General features: G+C 44.7%; 1 protein-coding gene across 2 annotated transcripts in view; it reads left to right on the top strand.

Moving 5' to 3' along the window:
- Positions 1 to 23,584, top strand: part of WDR55 (WD repeat domain 55) — a 48,689-nt gene that overhangs the window by 19,610 nt on the left and 5,495 nt on the right. For both annotated transcript variants that reach the window (XM_030212429.1, XM_030212430.1), the window contains exons 4-7: positions 4,268 to 4,355; positions 4,846 to 5,025; positions 5,262 to 5,361; positions 19,532 to 19,701. In XM_030212429.1, coding sequence (XP_030068289.1) covers positions 4,268 to 4,355; positions 4,846 to 5,025; positions 5,262 to 5,361; positions 19,532 to 19,701 — 538 coding nt within the window. The remainder of the gene's footprint in view (positions 1 to 4,267; positions 4,356 to 4,845; positions 5,026 to 5,261; positions 5,362 to 19,531; positions 19,702 to 23,584) is intronic.

Raw genomic sequence — 23,584 nt, forward strand, 5'->3', positions numbered from 1 at the left:
GAATGCACTGCAACGAGTTGTTTCGAGTTGGGCAAGATGAGGCCCTGGTAAACCCATGTGGTGGTCGTTAATAGAGAGTAATACCCGTGTTGAGGATTATAGAATAAGGACAGATGGTATACCTTGTCGAAATGCCTTGAAACCTAAAAGTAACGCTTTAAACTGGATGCGATATTGAATTGATAGCCAGTGATGATCCTGTAAAGCAGATGTGACATGATCAAATTTTCATAAGTAGCACAGTTAGGCGAATAGCTGTATTTTGAAGTGTCTGGACACAGAGCATCTTGAGATGCCCAGAGCAACCTAGCTGGTAGAATTGTGATATGATATATATATATATATGTATATATATATATATGTATATATATATATATATATATTTTAATGTATGTATTTGTTTTAAACAAAATATGCAAGTACACAAATCAAACACGCATGCATTTACACCAACTTTGGAGCAGGTATAAATGTGTGCATTGGCATTTGCCCACTGGGGGGAGGGGGACTTGCTATTGGTGCTTATTTCATAAAACACATAGGTGTCTATGTTGCCTTAATAAAATGGCAATTCGATAAATGGGTTGCAAATTTCCACAAGCAAAATTGCATGCTATCCTGAGAGAAGTGCATAGCTAAATTGGCTAATGAGCAAGTCAGTGCCAGCAATTATTGGCATTAATTGGCAGTTTTGGCTTTGCACGCACATCTTGCTAAGCGCTATTCTATAAAGATCCGCACACAAATATAACACGTAACTCAAGAGAGTGTGGCCATGGAAGGGGCATGGTTGGATCAGGGGCGTTCACAGAATACCGGGGATCCGTGCCCAAATTACAAGCTTGGATTTCCACCTGATTTCAGTTGGTGTAAATCCTCACGGCCAAAGTTTGGCGCAGATGTCTGCTCTGAGCACTATGCCCAACTCAGAGCGCCATTTAAGACTAATCTCTCTTTCGTATGTTATATTCAAAATAGGTTCTGCATCTTTAACACTGAGTGAATAGATGAATGAACAAAATCTCTCTACTTACTGAAAATGTACCTCGAAATACTATGCTTTCAACCTTCTCCCACAACACCTAAACATGGATAACACTTGATTAGACTGCCTGTTATTGGATTAGTTGGACCTGTATGAAAAAAAAAACAACAAACATGGTCTTAGAAGCCAGCCCACTAAGCTGCATTAAAATTGGCAACATGGGCATTAATGCCTTGTATAATACCTGATATCCCAAAGGAATGTTTTTTGGCTTTCCGGATGAGTTGTCACTGTATCCTTGGAGTAATTTTGGTTAGCATGCCGGCCACTCCTGGGAAATTTCACCTGTATTCCAAGTCTTCTCCATTTGGACATTATGGGCTAGATTCTATATATGGCGCCTGAAAAATCGGCACCAAACATATTTCTGCCTAGGCATATTCTAGAAACCGTGCCTTTATAGAATACACTAGAGCCTTTACATGGGCCTAAACCTAGTCACGGGAATTTACGCCAAGTAAAACCTGGTGTAAATATCAGCGCCTAACTTAGGCTTAGTGCAGGAGTATTCTAGAACGACAAGCATAATTTTTTGTAATGCCCACGATCCGCCCATGGCCACGCCTCCTTTTTGACTGCATGCATTAGAATTTACGCACACCACTTTATAGAATACGCCTAGCAAGTTGTGCATAAATTCTAATTAAAGACAGTGTCAATAATTACCTGTTAAGTGGCAATTATTGGCGCTGATTGGCTTGTCAACTAATTAAATTACATGTGCAAATTCAGATTATGCCCGGATTTGCATGCGCAATTTCAGTTGTGCTGTATAGAATCCGGGGGTATGTATATCACTGTGCTTCGGTGGAATCCCAGAGCTTTAGAAGTGGATTTATAACCTTTTCCGGCTGATATATTTCAACAACTTATTTTGTTTTCTTCTGGAATTTCCTTTGATGGTGGTATATTTTTCTTTTAGAAACTTTGTGGTGATTACTTCACTGTCATGGTAAGGTTTAGATTAAACAGGTCTGGCTGTAATCAAGCCTGGTTGTGTTAAATCAGCTGAATCTTTGTCAATTAAATTTGGTCAATAGGTTGAATGAGTAACTAAAGGGGCAGTTGCTTTTTCACATCAGCAGACAAGTCAGAGTAAACACAGACTCCTCCCTAGGTCCATGATTATGGACCATCTGCTCGTCATCAGACAAGCAAGCCTGCTAGAAAGCTCTGAAGTCCTGTCTGGGCAGAGGTATGTAGTAGTAGAGAGTATGAGATGGTAGAAACCCATAACAATATCAGCTCCGTTCTGATGGAACAAGAATAACTTTGATCCTCAGGGAGGCCTCTATTCAGCTCTGAAAGAGGCACTGCCCCCCAAAGAGAAGAGAACAATTCATTTTGTTCTTGAAGTCCGTCAGCCCAAGTCCCAGGGTGGCTGGGTTAAGCTGACCAGAAGTTCTTGTTTCGGCACACAAAGTTCAGTGACACAGTGGTTGCAAGGATTACATCAACTAGGTACTGCACAAGTAGTTTTTTGAATTGCAGGTTTCAAGAAAAGTCTAAGCAAAGTTCACATTGCATATTCTACTACTACTACTACTATTTAACATTTCTAGAGCGCTACAAAGTGTACGCAGCGCTGTACAAACACAGAAGAAAGACAGTCCCTGCTCAAAGAGCTTACAATCTAATAGACAAAAAGTAAAGCATTTAAATTTAAAATATTTAAGCAGTCAAGCACAAGAGAACAGTCACAGAAGGACAGAAGATGTTGAAGGGTGGTCAGTGTGATTAGGTGTAACTCTGGTTGGAGTAGTGGGAGAAGGTGATAGAAGAATAGAAATGGGTGAGGTAAAGTAATGAGTGGGTTGATAGGGAGGTTATATAAGACATGTCACTCTAGGGGTGGGTGGGTAGAGGGGTAGGGTGGGTGGAAGCAGGAGAAGGTATTCTCTGCAGCCTATCTGTGAGATGGAAAATGCTCTCTGAAGCTGCTGCTATATTCGGGTACATCTATAGTATGAAACACAGGGTTACCTTTTTGTCATTGTAAACAAATATGTTCCATCTAGATAATTACGTTCTTCTCAGTTGACCTTAATAGAATGTCCTTCTTCATCCAAGATCAAATTGATGACAACCACCATGGGTCTTCTGTCATTTTGGCCCATCACTGTGGAATCAGTTGCCTGAAGACATCAGGTGTTTGAACAATTAATTGCAGTTTTGTAAGACTGTGAAAACCTGGCTTTACACCTAGTAATTTTACTTAGTAATAGGTGGAGCTAGATTCTGGCTAGTAGTTAGGAATAATCACATGTTTGAGTTGATCCTTTGTACTATTAACTGTCTGTTTATTATTAATGGTTATTTGTATTGTTTTGTAATAGTTGTGTTGTAAACAGCTTTGCTACCTTTGGGCGTACATGTGGTATATCAAGTAAATAAATCAAATCAGCTCTGTATTGCTGTTATATAGGCAGGGGCTTAACCCCTACAATATGACCTAATGAACCACCTCACTAGAGATCACTTCCAATTTTGATGATCCATTAGTAACCTGTATAGAATACTAAACTTCTGAGCCCCAAAGAATTTCAACCCTAATTATATTTTTAATGCAACTTACTTGCCAGTAAAACTAATTGTAGTGTTTTGTCAGGTAATCAAAGACTAAAAGCATTTAAGGCCTCTTTTACAAAGCTGCGCTACCGATTCCCGGTGTGCCAAATAAGAAGACGCCCATTCAGTTCCTATGAGCTTCTTCTTATTTGCCGCACGACATTTAGCAGACATCTTGCATGTGAAGTACCTGATTTAAGTGACTCCTCTAGTGACCTTAGTGCAGGCTAGGAGAATATGTAGCATTTATGAAATAAACAATATCACACTGTAATCTGGTCCTGATAAATTTGTGATTTGTTGATGTAGTAGAATTGGATTTTAGATTTAATTACTCCTTTCCAAACCTGAGCTCAAGTTGAGTTGCAGTACAAGTACAGGAGAGGTTTCCATTTTCCAGAGTATTTAGAATCTGAGAGCCCTATTTACTATGTATTTTTCCCATAAGCACCAAATAGGAGAAAATGTTTAATAAATAGGCCCTTAGCTTGTACCTGAAGGAATGGAGAGTGAAGTGACTTGTCCAAGGTCACAAGGAGTGTAGAGGAAGAAGTGGGATTCGATCCTTGGCTTCAGTGGTTCTAAGTGCACTACTCTAAGCATTAGACTATTCCTGAATTGAAGACCTTCATGAATGTATTTCCCCTTTTCCAGGGCTGTTTACCGTGTCAAAGGACAAGGCAATTCATATTCTAAATGTTGAGGATGGTGTACTGCTCAAAAGAATCTCCAAAGCTCACAGGTATGTAATACAGAGCCAACCTTCTGTGTGTCCAACAATTCAGGCTTTCAATGTACAGATCCAGTGTCTTGCTTCAGAGGAATTTCTAATTATTCATGACCCATGTATTGCACATTTGTAGACTGAGAAATGGTGAGGACAAGGGGTGGTGTCTAAGTTTCCTTCAGTGTGTTCACAGCAAACAATGACAATGCTGTGGGATTTTTACACTTTGTTCTCCATTTGCTTTAGGTATTTTTACACTTATTCAGATCCTAATAATCTACTTTATTCATTGTTTCCAGTGGGAAAACAAGGCCATTAGTTTATCATCTGTACTTGACTCTGGCTATGTGTGACAGTGAACACATTATGTATTTAAATTATTATTATTATTATTATTTTTTTTTTTTTAATGATCTGAGTTTCTATCTCCATCTATGAAGATGTGTAACAGAAATACTGCTCTTTCTTTTTCCGGACGCATCTCCTTCTGTTGCACTCTCTATAGTACTGCCATAAACAGATTGCTGTTGATAGATGAGAACCTGTTTGCTACAGGTGATGACAATGGGGTGCTGAAGGTTTGGGATCTCCGCAGAGACATTGCTTTCCTAGAGATGAAGAACCACGATGATTACATAAGCGACATGCTCATCGATAAAAACAAAAAAATGCTTCTAACAACAAGGTAACTTGTTTGTTTCATATAAACAGAATCATTCTGTCTGCTCTTATTGCAGCTAGAAATGCAGAACACTTAACCAATATAGAGAGGTGACATGGTTGTCTATATAGGACTTTCACCTTCTAGGCTTCTCCTTATGGCTCTGGTTGGCTTAAGGGAGTCAGTAACAGAGCAGCTCTTGTCTTCATGTCATTCCATATCTCTCCTCTTGTTGTCATGTATTGCTCTGATCTCTGCAGTGGTGATGGAACCATGGGGGTCTTCAACATCAAGAGACGTCGTTTTGAACTGCTATCGGAATACCAGAATGGAGACCTGACATCAATCAGTTTAATGAAGGTAAATGTTTCTAGACACAAGGAGGGGCATAATCGAACGTGAACGCCCATCTCCATGGGCGCCTATCTCCGAGGATGGGTACGCGAAGGGGCGGGACAGACCGTATTTTCGAAAAAGATGGGCGTCCATCTTTTGTTTCGATAATATGGTTTGGGCCGGGCAAATGCATCGCATTTGGGTGGATTTGAGCTGGGCGGTATCGGTTTTCAGCAATAATGGAAACCGAAGGCGCCCAGCTCAAAAACGAACAAATCCAAGGCATTTGGTCGTGGGAGGGGCCAGGATTCGTAGTGCACTGGTCCCAGGATTCGTAGTGCACTGGTCCCTCTCACATGCCAGGACACCAACCGGGCACCCTAGGGGGCACTTGTAACAATTAAAAAAAAAATTAAAATACCTCCCAAGTCCATAGCTCCCTTACCTTGGGTGCTAAGCCCCCCAAATCCCTCCCAAAATCCACTGCCCACAACTCTACACCATTACCATAGCACTTATGGCTGAAGGGGGGCAGCTAGATGTGGGTACAGTGGATTTTGAGGGCGGTTTGGAAGGCTCCCATTTACCAGCACAAGTGTAACAGGTGGGGGGGGGGGGGTGGGCCTGGGTCCACGTCCACCTACCTGAAGTCCACTGCACCCACTAACAGCTGCTCCAGGGACCTGCGTACTGCTGTGATGGAGCTGGGTATGACATTTGAGGCTGGCATACAGGCTGGAAAAAAAAGTTTTTAAAGTTCTTTTTTTTTTTTGGTGGGAGTGGGTTAGTGACCACTGGGGGAGTCAGGGGAGGTCATCCCCGATTCCCTCCAGTGGTCATCTGGGCAGTTGGGGCACTTTTTGGGGACTTGTTCGTGAAAAAAAGGGTCCAGAAAAAGTGACCCAAATTCTCGCTTCTGGCGCCCTTCTTTTTTCCATTATCGGCCGAGCGCGCCCATCTCTCGGCCGATAAACACGCCCCAGTCCCGCCTTCACCATGCCTCCAACACGCCCCAGTCAACTTTGTTCGTTCCCGCGACAGACTGCAGTTGGAGGCGCCCAAAATCATCTTTCGATTATACCGATTTGGGTGCCCATGAAAGAAAGGCGCCCATCTCCCAATTTGAGTCGAAATATGGGTGTCTTTCTCTTTCGAAAATAAGCTGGAAGGGGAGCTGGTCTTCTAAGAATGGCAATCATGAATTATCGAGCTGGCCCAGTGGCTATTTCTGTGTGATGCCAAGAAACAGAAACTACCTTGAATTCCTTAGTATTCCTCCAGATGCTTGGGTTATACACTTCTAGCAGTACATGGAGACAGAGAACAGCTGACTTCTGAGAACCCTGTAATGGTTTATGCAGTGGCGGCCCTACCATTAGGCCAGCTGAGGTAGGAGCCTCAGGTGGCACTCTTCTGAAGTGGTATCGCCCCGCCCTTCTCCAACGCCCTTCCCCGAATTTACCTTTTCTTGTTTTTGAAAAGGTGGAGGTGGCAGCGATTCCCACAGGCTGCCCTGCCGCTGGTCTCAGCCCCTTCTCTCTAATGCGGCCCGCCTCTCTGATGTAACTTCCTGTTTCTTCGGAGGCGGGCCGCAGTAGAGAGAAGGGGCCTGGACCGGCGGCAGGGTAGCATATGGGAATCACTGCCACCACCTTTTGAAAAACAAGAAAAGAAAAGGTAAATTCAGGGAAGAGGGTTGGGTAAGGACAGAGGGAGATGTCAAGCCGGGGGAAGGGGCAGCAGCGGAGAAGCCTGGGCTGCAGTTCATTCCTCGCCTCAGACGGCTTGGGCCGCCCCTGGGTTTATGGTTTATTGAATTCAGTATACAGTACTGCCTTTCCTGGGCACATAGCAAGGCAGTTCACAATAATAAAATGTGGGAAGAGAAAGAAACAATATATAAGAATAGGAAACAGGAAATTTCGGAGAGTAGCGAGGCAAATCAGTTGGTTAATATTTAGAAGTGTTTAGGAGATAGGCAAGTGAGGGAAATCATAAGAACATAATAGTCATACTGGGTCAGACCAATGGGCCATCTCTCCCAGTATCCTGCTTCCAACAGTGGCCAATCCAGGTCAGAAGTACCTGGCAGAAACCCAATTAGTAGCAGCTTTTCATGCTACCAATCCCGGGGCAAGCAGTGGCTTCTCCCATGTCCATCTCAATAACAGATTATGGATTTTCCTCCAGGAATATGTCCAAACCTTTTTTTAAACCCAGGTATGCTAACCATCGTTACCACATCCTCCATGAACAAGTTCCAGAGCTGAACTATTCTTTGAGTGATAAAATATTTCTTCCTATTTGTTTTAAAAATATTTCTGTACAATTTCATTAAGTGTCCCCTGGTCTTTGTACTTTTTGAATGAGTGAAAAATCGATTCACCTCCACCCACTCCACACCACTTAGGATTTGTAGACCTCAATCATATCCCTCCTCAGCCATCTCTTTTCCAAGCTAAAGAGCCATAAGAACATAAGAGTAAGCCACACTGAACCAGACCAGTGGTCCATCTAGCCCAGTATTCTGTTTCCAACAGTGGCCAAGCCAGGTCACAAGTACCTGGCAGAAACCCAAATTGTGGCAACATTCCATGCTATAAATCCCAGGGCAAGCAGTTGCTTTCCCATGTCTGTCTCAATAGCAGACTGTGGACTTTTCCTCCAGGAACTTGTCCAAACCTTTTTTAAACCCAGATACGCTAACCACTGTTAGCACATCCTCCAGCAGAGTTCCAGAACTTAATTATTCGTTGAGTGAAAAAATATTTCCTCCTATTTGTTTTAAAAATATTTCCTTCTATAGCGTCCCACAGATCAACCCAGAGACTTGTGGTTTATGGGCTTCTACCAGCAGGTGGAGATAGAGAGAACTTCAATGGTTTTCTATATGTGGTCATGTGCAGTCACTTAACTTCAGTATTCTCTCTATCTAGCAGGTGGATGGTCATGTCTGTTCAGCTCTGGATTGATTTGCTCCTGGCCTGGTCCCCTGGGTCTAGTCGAGCTTCTGGGTTCTGAGGTGTCCCGGTCCTGGGACTTGGGTGCACACCCGGTGGTGCCAGGTCCCTCCCTTCCTCCCCCATCAACCCCTCCTCTCTGCCTGACTGGGGTTTGTGGTTTTCACTCTCCTGGTCAAAGTTGCTGGTGGTGGTGCTGGCGGGGGTGGGGGGGGGGGCTAAAATGTGCCCCCTCACCTCGGGCTCTGGACCCCCTCCCGCTGAAGTCTGGCTACGCCACTGATTTTGAGGCTAGTGCAGGCTCTCAGGTTTCTCTCTGTTTCCATGGTAATCCTGCACCCTCTGTGCTGCCCTGGTCACATTTGTGTACTATTTACATCAAACTAGTTTTATTCAGGAAGGTGGCTGGCCTTTCAGCCTGAAGGTTCAGGTTCAAGGCTGGTTTTATCCATCCTATTAGAAACTGTGGGCTCAGTTAGGTTTCCAATGGGGCATATTTTATTTCATTCTCTCTTACTGCTTGCCTGGCCAAGCAGTTCTTGCATGACTGGAAAAGTTATCAGAACTCTACTGTACTAAAGATTTCCCTTCTCTCTTTCTTTGCACACTGATACTGGCCACACCTATGCATACTAGCCTCAGCCACCCCAGTATCTGCAGCGTACCTGGTACCTCTGATTGCTTCTATTGTATTTTTGGCATCTTTTCATGGTATGGGGTACTTACATTTCATGAGGAGTGGTCCAGGAGCTACTTCAGTGTAGAGGTAGCTTAATAGTTGTTGCAATCAGCTGAGATTAAGCACAGAGCGCTAGGTGTGCTGCTTCACGACCCACCGCAGCTTGCTATCTGTAGTGCGCAATGGTGCAGCAACCATATTCTGCTATGCCATCTGTCTCTGGCTGTCATCCACACTTGTTAGCTCCAATGCGCAGCAGTTATAGTGCACAGTCACACCAGCCAATTCTTGTCCCTATCTACAAGAAGTTAGCATTGGCTTAGGCATCAGACCACTGATGTGGCTTCCAAGTCACATTTGGCAACCTGCCTTTTGGAAGTAATCTTGGGACTGGAGAAGATCTTGGCAGTTGGGTAAAGACCTGAGGGACTTCCAAGTCTCGGAGATTGCCAGAGGACGAGTTTAAGGATGATTTTTAATCCGCTTGGTTTTGTCGTAGGTTTGTGGGGCCAGGAAAACCACTTTCAGGGTTTCTACTTCCACTTTGACAAGCCACCTGGCTGATGGTATAATGAGCTGTGTTTCAACTCCAGGTCAGCCTATGCCTGCTTCATCTTCCAATGATGGAGTCTCAGTTCACTCCTCAGACAGGACTCCTGTACTGGTTTCAGGAGGAGTGAACCAAGATTACCTCAGCGCAAATGTTTTTCTATCGCACAGTTACAACCTGGACTTCACTACAGATTTTTCTTGGAGTCTACATGCAAGCTCAAACACTGTCAGGCAGTTCTTGCCACCTTGCCAACGTTTCTTCCTTTAGGCACAGTTGAGTCTGTCCCCAGTTGCAATTGGGGAATGGGAAGTAGTTCCCTTTGCTTTGTAGTTCCAACCAGGGAGCTTGGACATCATAAGAGTCTAGGGTGTTTACGGTTCAACTTTTCACAATGGGAACCTTGCAGTGTGTAATAGTTCTGTCTGGTGGGAAGAGTTTCTAGCCTTCCTGAACCTCAAGGAAACTTACTTTCATATTCCCAGTGCTCCTTGCTGCAGAGGGATCTTAGCAATTTATGACCATGTCATTCAGCCTTTCCATGTTGCCGAGGACATTTTTGCAAGGTCATGGTGGTAGTGGCAGCTTTCCTTCGTGAGGATGGATTGCAGGTTCATCCATACCTCATGACTGGCTGATTTGCGGCTCTATCTATCAAGAGACTCTGCAAACTTCAAGATACCTACTTGTCTTCAGTCCTTAGGATTGGTAATCAGTGTCACCAAGAGTCAGTTGTTTCCCTCACAAATCTTGGCTTTTCGGGGTGTGCTGTTCCATATAGGCTTGGGAAGTCCTTTCTTTCTTTTGCTCCTCAGCAACAGATGCCAACCCAAGTCAGGTTTTACTTTTCCTACCAGGTCCAGGATATGGGAATAGGTTCAAGTTATGGGCACAAGGTTCTCTTTCTTGGACATTCCCCCATGGGCCTCAGTCGGTATCAGACCACTTCAGGGGTTCCTTCTCTGCTTTGGTCCCCATCTCTATGGTTCCCTTCAAGCCAACTTAGTCTCAATGGGTGATTTTTGCTGATATTTCAGTTCTCGCTCCCTGGAGGTGGCTATCTGCAGCTTGTAGGCTGCTAGGGTGTGCCGTAGCTGGTGGCAACAGATTTAGGATCCCTTTCAGAAGGCAGACAGTCGACCGCCTCCTCACTTGCCAGATGTAGAGTCAAGGTTGGCTTAATTGCCAGTTTACTTCTATGATTTGTTTCGGGAGTCAAATAAACAGACGTTTTTGGCAGTCACGGCCTGTCATTTGATGTGGTTGCGCTGCTGAGTGGTGAATGCAGCTTCTAACGATGGCTGGTTCAGCTCACTTTTCAGGGCAACTATTGTTTGAGGACTCCATGAAGTTGGTGGAAGACCTGGGTGACTTATAGACTCAGCGTCTTCCTGAGGACATGTCTGTCAACAAGTTCTTTTCGGTCGGGTCAGGCTCACCCTTATCTTTATGACACCAGGGCTATCATCCTGGGCAGCCTAGTTTTCTTTAGCAATCCAGTCCAGGCAGGTTCTGAGAACTCCTGACTTCATCTGTTTGAGATCCTCTGGATTTCTACTGGTGACGGGCTCCCAGTCCTCTCTTTTCTGCATACGGTGGTTTCTGCCTTCCATCCCATTCCACCTTTTTCTCTTCCCTATACTATTTGGAAGTGACCAGTGAGTACCGTTGGTCAACTCTTTGCTTCTTGCTTTGTTCGGGACCATAGGAAGGTACCATAGGAAGGCTCGCCATTTTTAGATTGGCAAATTTGGGCATAGCGGTTTTGATGTCAGGAGGAGCAGACCTTTTGTAGAATAGGCGTCAGTGTGATGCTGAAGAGCTGTTCCGCGTAAGTGCCATTTTATTCAAAATCCTTTTAAGGGAGCAGCTGCTCCCCTGCACCCCACCTAGCTACGCCTCTGCATAGTGGGGCAGTGCCTGGGATGACCCACTGAGCAGAAGTGACTTCCTACATAGCCTTATGCACTGCTAAAGACTGTAGCAGTCTTCTAGTGCTCAACATTTTAAGATTAGAAGATGTAGCTGTGGCAGGATCAGAAGCAGACATATTCAGAACCTGGAGAGCCCTAGGTATATAGGAAAGTGGCGACTCCTTACAAAACACCCACACTGCGGTAGGATCATCAGATTCCTGACCTGCTAAGCAGAAATGCCTCCCAGCATACCCTCATGTGGTCCTCTGACTGGTCATGAGAAACAGGACCTGGTTTCAAGAGCCACAGTGGCTGTTGGCTGAGAGAGGCAATTTCTTCAGCTGGCCTCTGTATAGGACAGTCTCTCCCGTTGCGGGTGGCAGCGCTTTCTTCCAGAGCGCAGTTGTCTTCCTTTTCCATGTCCCGCCTGGCTTCCATGGCTGCCCTTTGCAGTTCGGCCACTTGATCTTCTGTCCTGCCATGGATGGCTTTTTTGCAGATCACCCACTTGATCTGCTGTCCTTCCCTTGCCAGGCTTTACAGGCTTGGCATGGCAGCGCTAGGCATTCCAGATTTGACGTGGCAGCGCATGTAACCGCAGCCTGTGGATCATTGCTCCAGTCTGCTGAGATTGTAGTACCCCACCCCACGAGGACTACTTTGGTACATCCCACAAGTCTCTGGATTGATCTGTGGGACGCTATGGAAGGTAAAATTAGTTCTTACCTGCTAATTTTCTTTCCATTAGTCCCTACAGATCAATCCAGAGGCCCGCCCTTTGTTCTGGGTTGAGTGTTTTCTTCTAGTTGCCTCAGTTTCATCAGATTTCTTCATTTGATTTTTGGCTACATATGAAAGGAGTTCCATCCCCTTTATCATTTTGGTCGGTCCTCTTTGAACCTTTTCTAATTCCGCTATATCTTTTTTGAGATACGGCGACCAGAACTGAATGCAGTACTCAAGTTGCGGTCGCACCATGGAGTGATACAGAGGTATTCTAGTATTTTTAGTCTTATTCACCATTCCTTTCCTAATAATTCCTCACCATCACTTTCCTTTATATGGGAGCAGTTCCATCTCTTCTTATCATTACTACTACTACTATTATTTAGCATTTCTATAGCGCTACAAGGCGTACGCAGCGCTGCACAAACATAGAAGAAAGACAGTCCCTGCTCAAAGAGCTTACAATCATTTTGGTTGCTCTTCTTTGAACCTTTTCTAATTCTGCATTTTTGAGAAACGGCAACCAGAATTGAACACAGTACTCAATATTCAATAGTCAAAACAGCATTCATGAGGGTAAAGAGGTATATCCCAAACATACAATTGTAGGTCTGGACTCAGTGGCCCAAGAAACTAAGCTGCAAACAGATCAATTTCAAAAGCTCTAGAGAATGAGTGAGGGTTTTTAAAAAAATTCTACTTTAAATTATTGAATGAAAGTACCAACCTATGTAAGGTTGGAAGGGCATTCAGAATAAAGGCACTGAGCAGTAGAAAGCACTGGTTTATGCATCCCTTCTCATTGCCAGTTGGTAAGGGAACCTGAGGTTCTAGTGGGAGCATATAGAATGGTTAAAGATGAAAGATAAGCAGGTGCTATAACCATCCTGTCCAGTCTCCAGCTAGTCGGTAGTTCTTAGTCTTCAGCAGATGGTAGACATGGTAAGTCTGGGTTAGTCTGAGTAGGCTTGAGGGAGCTCAGGGGGGTTCCTAGGTCATTCTGTTTTGAAGTTTCAAGTTTAAAAAAAGAAACGGCAATTTGCTTACTTTAATTTTAAAGTGAACTTTCTCCCTTTCTGTATTGAGCCTTTGGGCCAGTAGGGCAAAGGTTCATGGGGGCCTCTCTTGCCCTGGGGGAGGGGGGAGTCACACCTGGGTGGCCAAGTCTATTCTTCTCCCTTGTTCTGTTGCCCTCCCAGGGTTGTAAGTTGCAAATTTGGTGTAAGAAGACAACTATTTTGAGAGGGGAGGGGCAGCCTTGAAGTATCCCCAGGACCGTAGAAGGGAGCCTCTTCAAAAGCAGAGCCTTGATATTTTGGTCCTGACTTTGCAGGTGGCAATTTATGGAGGTCTGGTAGTTCAGTAGTTCAGGCATGTTTTTGATGGACCAAAAAGGTCTTAGACAGACCAGTGACTTGTTCCAAGTGACTGGTTAGGTCCTAGTGAATCAGGAAGTGGCCAAAACTAAGATGGGGTCCTCTTCTTGGATGATGCCCACTATGATTTGCTGAGATCATCGGTTAAGAATGTGGCCCTTATGGTGGCAGCCCAGAGGTCTTTGTGGCTGAGTAGTTGATCGGCGGATGTGATATCTAAATCCAAATTAAGTGGGTTCCCCTTCAAAGGCACAATTTTGTTTGAGGAGGAGTTGGATAACTTGGTTAAGAGTCTTGGGTAGGGAGACCAGGGTTTCTTATCTGGCCAAGGACAAGCCAGAAGATGTAGCTAGAAGTACCTTGAGTGTGGGCAGGTTTCAGGATGCCTGGCCCTGGAAGAGTAAATGGAGGCCAGCACAGTAAGTTTTTTTTCAGAGGACTTGGGCCTTACAGTGGGGGCCGCCGAGGTGGTCAGGATTACAGAGCAGCCACTCCAGGGCAGTCTCAAGTGTCCTAATGAAGTTGTTGGGGTCCATCCTCTCGTGTAAGTTGGAGCAAGATTGAGGTCCTTTTATCAGAGGTAGACCTAGATTACTATAGGCAGTTGGGTTCTCAAAGTCATTCACAATGGGTGCACCCTGAAGTTTGCCCATCTTTTGCTGTACATCTTCCTGGAGTCTCCCTACCAGTCACGGTGGAAGGCAAGAGCACCTGTCATGTCTATGGTCGTGACCACCCTCAGACTTACCTTATTTCTGGGGGTCAGCATCTGTGCTGGCTTCTATCTGTTTCTGTGTTAGTCTTGTCTCTGTCTCTGTGTGCTGATTGCTTCACTAGACCTCACCTGTGTGGGCTATGCCTCTCTGAGGAGCCAGCATCTAAGATGGCTCCCACTTGTTCTGTGCCAGCTTCCAGGATGACTCCTGCTTTTTCTTCCTGTGTGTTCACTTCCTATGTGTTCCAAGCCTCTCCTTGGTGTGAGTGTGTTCCCTGCTCCTGTCCTGCAGTAGGTGACATCATCAGTGAGAGCCTTCATAAGGAAGTGCTGTGCTTGCATTCAGGGCCTTTGCATAGTAAGTAAGAGTGTTATGCCATAAGGTCGTGAGGTTAGTGAGTGCACTGTTGTGCTGCTACTTAGTCTTTCTCTGGGGCTCTTGCCCATCTGCTGTTTGTGCCTGTGGACTGCCAGTCCTTCTGTGTGGGCAGTGCCCTTCTGCTTTGTGTCTGTGGACTGCTAGTCCTTCCTTTGCCTTGCTCTGCATTTGGAGTCTGAAGCTTCAGCCATTTTCTCTCTGTGTTTGGAGCTGCTGATGCTTCAGCCCTGACTCTGTTATCCCTGGTGTATTCCTCTGCCTGCTGCCTGCCCAAAGACTCTGTTAGCTCCTGGTTTATTCCTCTGCCTGCTGCCTGCCCAAAGACTCTGTTAGCTCCTGGTTTATTCTATTATCCGCTGCCCGCCCAAGGACTCTGCTAGTTCCTGGTTACTTCTTCTGTCTGCTCTGCCAAGCTCGCTTGTATATCCTGAGTCCTGTTTCTGCCAAGCTCGCTTGTATATCCTGAGTCCTGTTTCTGCCAAGCTTGCTTGTATATACCGAGTCCTGTTTCTGCCAAGCTTGCCTGTATACCGAGTCCTGTTTCTGCCAAGCTTGCTTGTATATCCCGAGTCCTGTTTCTGCCAAGCTTGCTTGTATATCCCGAGTCCTGTTTCTGCCAAGCTTGCTTGTATATCCCGAGTCCTGTTTCTGCCAAGCTTGCTTGTATATCCCGAGTCCTGTTTCTGCCAAGCTTGCTTGTATATCCCGAGTCCTGTTTCTGCCAAGCTTGCTTGTATATCCCGAGTCCTGTTTCTGCCAAGCTTGCTTGTATATCCCGAGTCCTGTTTCTGCCAAGCTTGCTTGTATATCCCGAGTCCTGTTTCTGCCAAGCTTGCTTGTATCTCCTGAATCCTGTTTCTGCCAAGCTTGCTTGTATCTCCTGAATCCTGTCTGTGCTTAGCTAGGGTGTATATCCTGAGTGTATATCCTGAATCCTGTCTCTGCCTAGCCTTTGTGTACGTCTTGTCCCCTTGGTCTGTCTTGTGTTTCTGGCTTAGTGGCTGTGGGCAGCTTTCAGTCCGAGTCTAGTATTTAGCCTAGCTTCCTTCGTGTATCCCAGCCCCAGGGCGGGTCCTCTGGATCTTCAGTTCCTGCCTTATCCTGCAAGTCCTGCCGGCCACCCGCACTCCGGAGCTCAACTCTGGAGGAACGGTGGTCAAGCACAGGTGAAGTTATTCCTGTTCTGCCTGTTCTAGTTGCCTGCCTCAGTTCTACTCCAGTTCCAGGGTGGTCTTGCCTGCCGCTGCCGCTCCTCGGCAGTGGCCCAAGGGCTCACGAATTCCGGTTCTGCCTCGAGGACCCGACAGCACCAAGTAGAACTTGCAGCCCTCCAAGCAGTTCTGAGTCAAACTTTAGTTGGTCTTACCACTGCTGGCTGCTCCCCCGAGCTCACAGTCTTCACAACTCTTACCACAGATGAGAGAGGCTCAGGACTGATACTCTGTCCCACACGCTCCAGAAAACCTTTTTTTTTTTTTTTTTAAGTTTGTTGTGCTGGAAAAGGAGAGCTCCACGGGAAACGGGAGAGGTGAAGGGAAGGAAGAAGTAAATTCACGGGGCACCAAAGATGGGGATCTGCAGACTCAAACCACCTGCAAAGCTCAACTGGGAGCAGTTGACTAACTGGATCAGGAGCAAATCACTCAGAACCAGAGGCTGAAAAGTATGTCCATCTGCCTGCTGAAGATGGAAAATACTGAGGAGCTCGACTGGATACCTAGAGAGATGTATATCTCAGCTCGGTTTTCATTTCTTAGTTCTCATTTCTCAGTTGTTTCTCTATCTCCACCCGCTGGTTGATGGACACAGCTATCCTACAGATTATGGAATAGTGGGAAGAACTAATGGAAAGAAAATTATCAGGTAAGACCTAATTTCTCCATAGCCTGGTGGATTAAGGAGACTATGACTTCTGCTTATAGTCTCGAGGGACGCCCAGTGATGGTGACACTTGAGCATATTGCACCAGGAAGCAGGCAGTAGGACTGTATAACCCAAGCATCTGGACCAGTTTGGAGAGACTATAGCAATGTTTCCCGAACTGTTGGTAGCAACCCTTGATGAACCTCAGCAGAGTTGGGAGATGCTGTGGCTTCAACCCCATGGGGTAAGCACTGGACTAAAGGAAAGAAAATTAGCAGGTAAGATATAATTTCTCCTTTCTACAGTCCTGGAAACATCACACAGAAACACAGAGTATGTCAGCAGGGGCACACATGCTGATTTCTTATGCTGTTTGAATGATATACTCAGTTTCTGGGAAGAAGACTGATTTAGTGCTTCATCCTGGGAAGAAGACCGATTTAGTGCTCTGCATCCTGCTTATCTGATACAAGTGGTCATTGTAAGTAATTCATTTACATTTGGAGGAAATGGGGAGGAAGCGTAGCAGCTACCCATGGTACATAATAATTTGGATTTTTATCCCATCTTCCCAAATAATGAACAAGACGGCTTACAGCATTATTAGAAATTCGGGTACAATATGTCATTATACAGAAGAGCTTACAATCGCTTACAATCTCAGTGGGTACATGAGACAACAGGAAATAAAGTAACTTGTCCAAGGTTATAAGCAATCAGTGGGAGAAGTGGGATTTGAATCCTGATTTCTCTGGTCCTCAGCTCAATGCTCTGACCACCAGAGCACTCGAATACTTAGAAAGCTTAGGTGATCAATGTAAATGTCTGGTCCAGGTTACATGTGCAGATAGGGGATACTCTGTCCCAGCTATATGAAGAGAATAATGATTCTCTGTCTTTGTTATAATAGATAAACTGTCTTGGTTTTTAGCATGTGGGCAGAATAGGAATAAAACGGTTACATAAAAATATTTCCTGTGCACAAGAATGAGTAAAAGTTCACCAAAAGGAAAAACGGTGTTTGAAATTAAACGGAAGAATATGTTGAATGAATTTGGGAACCTGCCCATGTTGTGTGTAAGAGTGAAGCTCTCAGAAGATTGTTCCAACCCTGGTGTTGGGAAAGAAAAGGCTTAGAACAGTGGGGTTATGTAATCTTGAGAAGGCAAATGACTTCCACTACCATAGTGAATCCCTACTGAGGAGTCAGCCTCAGAGGGGGTGTCTATAAAAGCATGAATATGCAACCCCAAATTATACTCCAAAAAGTGGAGAAAAAGACTTTAGTGAAAAAAAAACTACAAAAACCCAGGGTCTTATCACAAAATACCTCTACTCTGGTATGTAAGCATGTCCTAAAATGTACAACTCCAAAACATTATTATTTAGGGCCCAATATTCAGCCAGCAACAATCAGTGTTTTGCTGATTGCCACCGGCATTAAACCCAGAAATTCAGTGCCAGGCCATGTCTGCACATTGGCATTGAATTTACAGGTTTCCAGAGCCAGCTAACGCATATCTAGTGGATTACCACACAAAACTGTCCTATTTATGCAGTTAACCTGGTTGGTTAAGTGCTGGATGTCGGCACTTAACCAGTCAAGTGCTGACTCTACCCCTGGTGCCTCAAAATAGCCAGTTTTCAGTGCATCGCTGACTCTTTTCTGCAGCACTAATGGTTATGTTACTCAGAAAATTATCAGTTGGCCCTGAACAGCCAGGAACCATTTCTGACCTGTTAAATCGCATTGATTATCAACCCCTTAATATTCAAAACCCAAATGTCCTAAAAATTGACAAATATAGCCTAAATGTATTCAACTTCAGCACATTCACTGTCTCTTATAAAGTCTCAGGAATTTTTACTTAGCTTCTCGTATTTGCATCCGAAGAGCCAGAAACATCTCATGAGAAGCTAAGTAAAAGCTCCCGAGACTGACTTTATAAGACACTGTGGATGTGCTGAAGTTCAACACAATTAAACAATATTTGAGGACATTTGGATTTTGAATATTAAATTATTTGAAGTAAATTTATACATTTTGGGACATGCTTATATACCTTAGTGGAGTTATTTTTATGTCCTATGATGGTGATTTTTCTCAGGGAAGAGTTGTCTCAGACCCTAGGTTTTTGTATTTTTTCACCAAGGTCTTTCTCCACTTTTTGGAGTATAATTGGGCGTTGCATCTTTCTATTCTTATAGATTCTTATTCTTTGAAGTGTTGACTTTTTTCTTGTTTCCTTTTCTTCCAAGTGTTAATTGTTTTATAGAGTAACATAGTAGATGACGGCAGAAAAAGACCTGCACGGTCCATCCAGTCTGCCCAACAAGATAAACTCACATGTGCCATTTTTTGTGTATACCTTACCTTGATTTGTACCTGTCTTTTTCAGGGCACAGACCGTATAAGTCTGCCCAGCACTATCCCCAACCATCCGCCCCGCCTCCCAACCACCAGCCTTGCCTCCCACCACCGGCTCTGGCACAGACCGTATAAGCCTGCCCAGCACTATCCCCACCTCCCAACCACCAGCCCTGCCTCCCACCACCGGCTAAGCTTCTGGGGATCCCTTCCTTCTGAGCAGGATTCCTTTATGTTTATCCCACGCATGTTTGAATTCCGTTACCGTTTTCCTCTCCACCTTATTCTATAGCATATTCTATATGAACAAACGAGAAAAGACAAATTAGGAAAACCCAAACCATATTGTGAAATTTAGGTCCTCAAATGTGGGGGAGTGGAATTCAGGAAGAGATATTTAAAAGAAGAATACTTGTTGTTTTGAAACTGTAAAACAAATTCATTGTTCTGTACACTGAGATGTTAATTCCAAGTTATGCTTTTCAACAGGCTTTGCAGGCAGAGCAGAATTCGTTCTGCATCTCTTTTGTTAACTGTTTAAGCCCCAGGGTCTATTTACAGACTGAATATGGGCAAAGGTTTGATACCAATCATAATAGGTGGAATATCAAATTAATAAATCAGTTTAATTGTTGAGCAGGTTTTCTTTGTTCCCTTTTCAGAGAGGGAGGAAAGTAGCGTGCGGCTCCAGTGAGGGAACAATTTACCTCTTTAACTGGGATGGTTTTGGAGCTACTAGCGACCGCTTCGCCTTAAGGGCAGACTCCATTGACTGCATGGTTCCAATCACAGAAAACATCTTATGCACGGGCTCCATGGATGGTGTAATCAGGTCAGAGCATAGCACACTGCTGAGCTTCTACTATTTCCCTTCTCGGTTTCCTTATAACTAACCAGGAGAATTGGATCTTTTTTTCTTACATTTTAACAAAATCTATGATGAGTTTGTTTTGTAGAGACAGTGAATAGCAATCCCTTGTTCAGCAAGTAGAATAATAAGGTGCATATTGGCTATGATTTTTCTGAATGTTTGAGGTTTAGAATAATCTTTTTTTCTTAGCATGCTTAATATTGGCACTTGCATTGCATCCGTTCCTGACACACACATGAACAAAGAATACTATGACAACCTTATAAATTGGAAAAATAATTTTGGCTGCAGCTTTATTAGCCAATCAAAAATTCATAACCAACACAAATAAAAATGTTATCATCAATATTTCAATGCAGCCTTCGCTTTTCATATTACCTTTTTTAAAGCTAGTCGGTGCCGACCTAGCTGCACATATTTATTCCATCAGATGTACTAATACTGTGTGAACCACCTTGTAAAGTGAGACCTGCAGTGACGTCAAGGTCTCACTTCTGCTTCTGGCAGCAGGGCCGGTCTTAGGCAGAGGCAGCCGCATAGGGCCCCGCGCCTAAAGGGGCCCCACGCGGCGCGCCTCAACTCTGCCTCGCCGCCGGACCGCCACTGCTCGCCTGCCCTCCACCCATGTCCACTAACGCGACTCTCCTTGTTCCCCTGCTCCCCCTCCCTCCAGCCACCTGAGCCCCCCCCCCCCCCCCCGACCCGCCAAACGACTCTCTTCTGTCAGCCGACCCGGCCGGCACCTCACCTGACCCAGCATTTTTTAAAAATCTCCAAACGGCAGTGCGTGCGTCTCAGTAAAAGAAGAAAACCTGCTTCGAAGTTCGTCCGTCGGCCGGCCTTCCCTCATGTCCCGCCCAGCGGAAGTTACATTAGAGGGCGGGACATGAGGGAAGGCCGGCCGACGGACGAACTTCGAAGCGGGTTTTCTTATTTTACTGAGATGCAGGCACTGCCGCTTGGAGATTTTTTTTAAAATGCTGGGTCAGGTGAGGTGCCGGCTGGGTCGGCTGGCAGAAGAGGGTCGTTTGACGGGTTGAGGGGGCTCAGGTGGCTGGAGGGAGGGGGAGCAGAGGAACGAGGAGAGTCGCGTCGGTAGACATGGGTGGAGGGCCGGGGGGGATGGGGGGTTACTGGACATAGGTGGATGGCAGTTGGCAGGGGAGGGCAGGGAGGGACAGGAGGGTTGCTGGACATGTGTAGATGGCAGGGGAGGGGGGTTTCTGGACATAGGTGGATGGCAGGGGAGGGCAGGACAGCAGGGTCGCTGGACATGGGTAGATAGCACATGGCAGGGGAGGGGGGTTTCTGGACATAGGTGGATGGCAGGGGAGGGCAGGGAGGACAGGAGGGGTCGCTGGACATGGGTGGATGGCAGGGGACGGGGGTTTCTGGACATAGGTGGATGGCAGGGGACGGGGGTTTCTGGACATAGGTGGATGGCAGGGGGACAGGAGGGTCGCTGGACATGGGTGGATGGCAGGGGAGGGGGGTTTCTGGACATAGGTGGATGGCAGGGGACGGGGGTTTCTGGACATAGGTGGATGGCAGGGGGACAGGAGGGTCGCTGGACATGGGTGGATGGCAGGGGAGGGGGGTTTCTGGACATAGGTGGATGGCAGGGGAGGGCAGAGGGATGGGGGGGTTGCTGGACATAGATGGATGGCAGGGGGGACAGGAGGGTCGCTGGACATGAGTGGATGGAGGAGACAGAAGAAATGCTGGACATGGATGGAGGCGAGGTAAGAGTAAGGAAGGAGATGAGATAAGGGAAAAGGAAGAGAGGAGAAAAAGTGCACATGGCTATAGAAAATAGGCAGAAGCTGGATCCACTGGACAGTCAAGTCTGCGGAGGACCCAGCTTTTACTTACAGATGTAGGGCAAGAAATGAAGAAAGGCGGAAAGTAAAGAAATAAATGGAAAGGAAGCCCTGGAAATGGAGTTAAGAGGACAGATAGCAGCAGAATCGGATACTGGGCCAGCATGATCAGAAAAACAAAGTCACCAGACAAAGGTAGAAAAAACTGTTTTATTCAGGATTTATTAATTGGAATATGTCAGTTTTTGGAAATGTGCATCTGTGATATTTTTCATGTAAGTTTCAATTTTTGTAGTATTGCTGCATGCTGAGTCTGACTTCTTGAGGTAACTTTCCAGTTCAGTATTTTGCCTTCATGTGTTTTTCAGGTGTGATCAAGGAAGGTGCAGTATTCTGCTAGCGTACAGTTTGCAGCCCTTTTTGTTTTGTTTTTTCACTAGGTTGTGCACTAGTGTTTTAGAGCCCGGTGTAATTACAGTTGCCTTTCCACGCCACGCATAAAAGGTTGTAGCTCGTCCTGTCCTTGGAATTAGTGCTGTTTATGGTTTGTTAAGGTTATGAGTTTGTTTTTGCACAAGTTTGTGTATAGTGTTTTGCAGTGGAGAGATTGTTTGTTGGCCTTACTAAGGTGGCACCAAACATCAGAAAGGGTGTAGAGCCTAAATCATGACACACTACCTCTAAAAGGGTGTTTTGTGGCTTTACATGAGAATTGTGTTATTATGATCCCTTGCTAGCTTCATATTGTTTGACGGTCTGCATTTTCCGTATGGCTGGTATATTGGTGTATAAGGTATTAATTGTGTCTATTTTATTTTTACTTATTTTTTTTTCTGTGTGTTGTCAGACAATTATGGATGACAGACAGAGTCAGAGTCTTCTTGAGTCAGAGAGTTGTGGTATATATTTTAAAACATTTTTAATACCTTGGTGGTCTATATATTTTTATATTGTACATTATATTTTACACATCACTTTATTTTACTGTATATCTTTTCATTTCATTTTTACTTTATTGCATATATGGGTTACAGAGTAATAGGGGAATTTGAAAGTACTGAATCTTTTCTTAATATTTTTCCTTTATTCTCCTTTGTTATGAGAATTGGAACTACTAATTGTAGTGGACGAACTGAATAATTTCTGGGGAGGGGAGGTTTCATGATAGCATTGTGCTTATTATTTCAATCAGTTTTTTTGTACAAGTTTAGCTTCATTTGTCTTTATTTGAAATTTCATAAATAAAAAAATGTTCTAAAAATGAAATAATCTTATCAATGAGGTGGAGATAGGGTGGGGGTGGGGCTACAGTGGGGCGGGGCTAGGATGGGGCCACACCAAATTGGTCTGCATAGGGCCCCGCACTTGCTAAGACCGGCCCTGTCTGGCAGTTTTACACACAAGCAGATTACACAGTAAAATCCATATAGCCAGTAAATTCATTGTCCTTAAATGAAGGCTGCTTGAAAAATTCTCATTTAAATTACCACAGCTGCGAGTTAAACTACCCCTTTTAACATCCCTAAACATCGCTTTCCCAACTACAAATTTACCCAAGATCCCAATCCCAACTCTCACTCTTCTAAATTTTGGGAGGGATTGAGTGGGATGAAATTTCTTGCTTCAGTTCCCTCAACTAGCTTTCCTCCTTGCTTCCCATCAGTTCTCCTCAGCCCGGAGCCAGTCAATTTTCCTGACGTTCTCGTGCTCTTTTGCTCCGCCCCAACCTTGGAAAAAAAAAAAATTTACATACCCTTTGAAGTCACCATTCATTCTTCTCTAATTTGAATACCTTACTAAACCTCAACATCTCTTCCCAGTAATCCCTTCTTATTTTGTTTACCCGTTTTTGCTAATTAATTTGTTAATTTAATTACATCAAAATTTCATTGATTTTAATTCCTTAAGTCTTTATAAGACTCCCATTGCAAAATAATTAAATTATCTTCTTATCATATATATATAATATATATATGTCCCCTGTCACCACCCATTTTTCTTTTATCCCTTCACCATAACAAAAT

The sequence above is a fragment of the Microcaecilia unicolor genome, chromosome 8 (assembly GCF_901765095.1).
Source record: "Microcaecilia unicolor chromosome 8, aMicUni1.1, whole genome shotgun sequence".
NCBI classification, from domain to species: domain Eukaryota; kingdom Metazoa; phylum Chordata; class Amphibia; order Gymnophiona; family Siphonopidae; genus Microcaecilia; species Microcaecilia unicolor.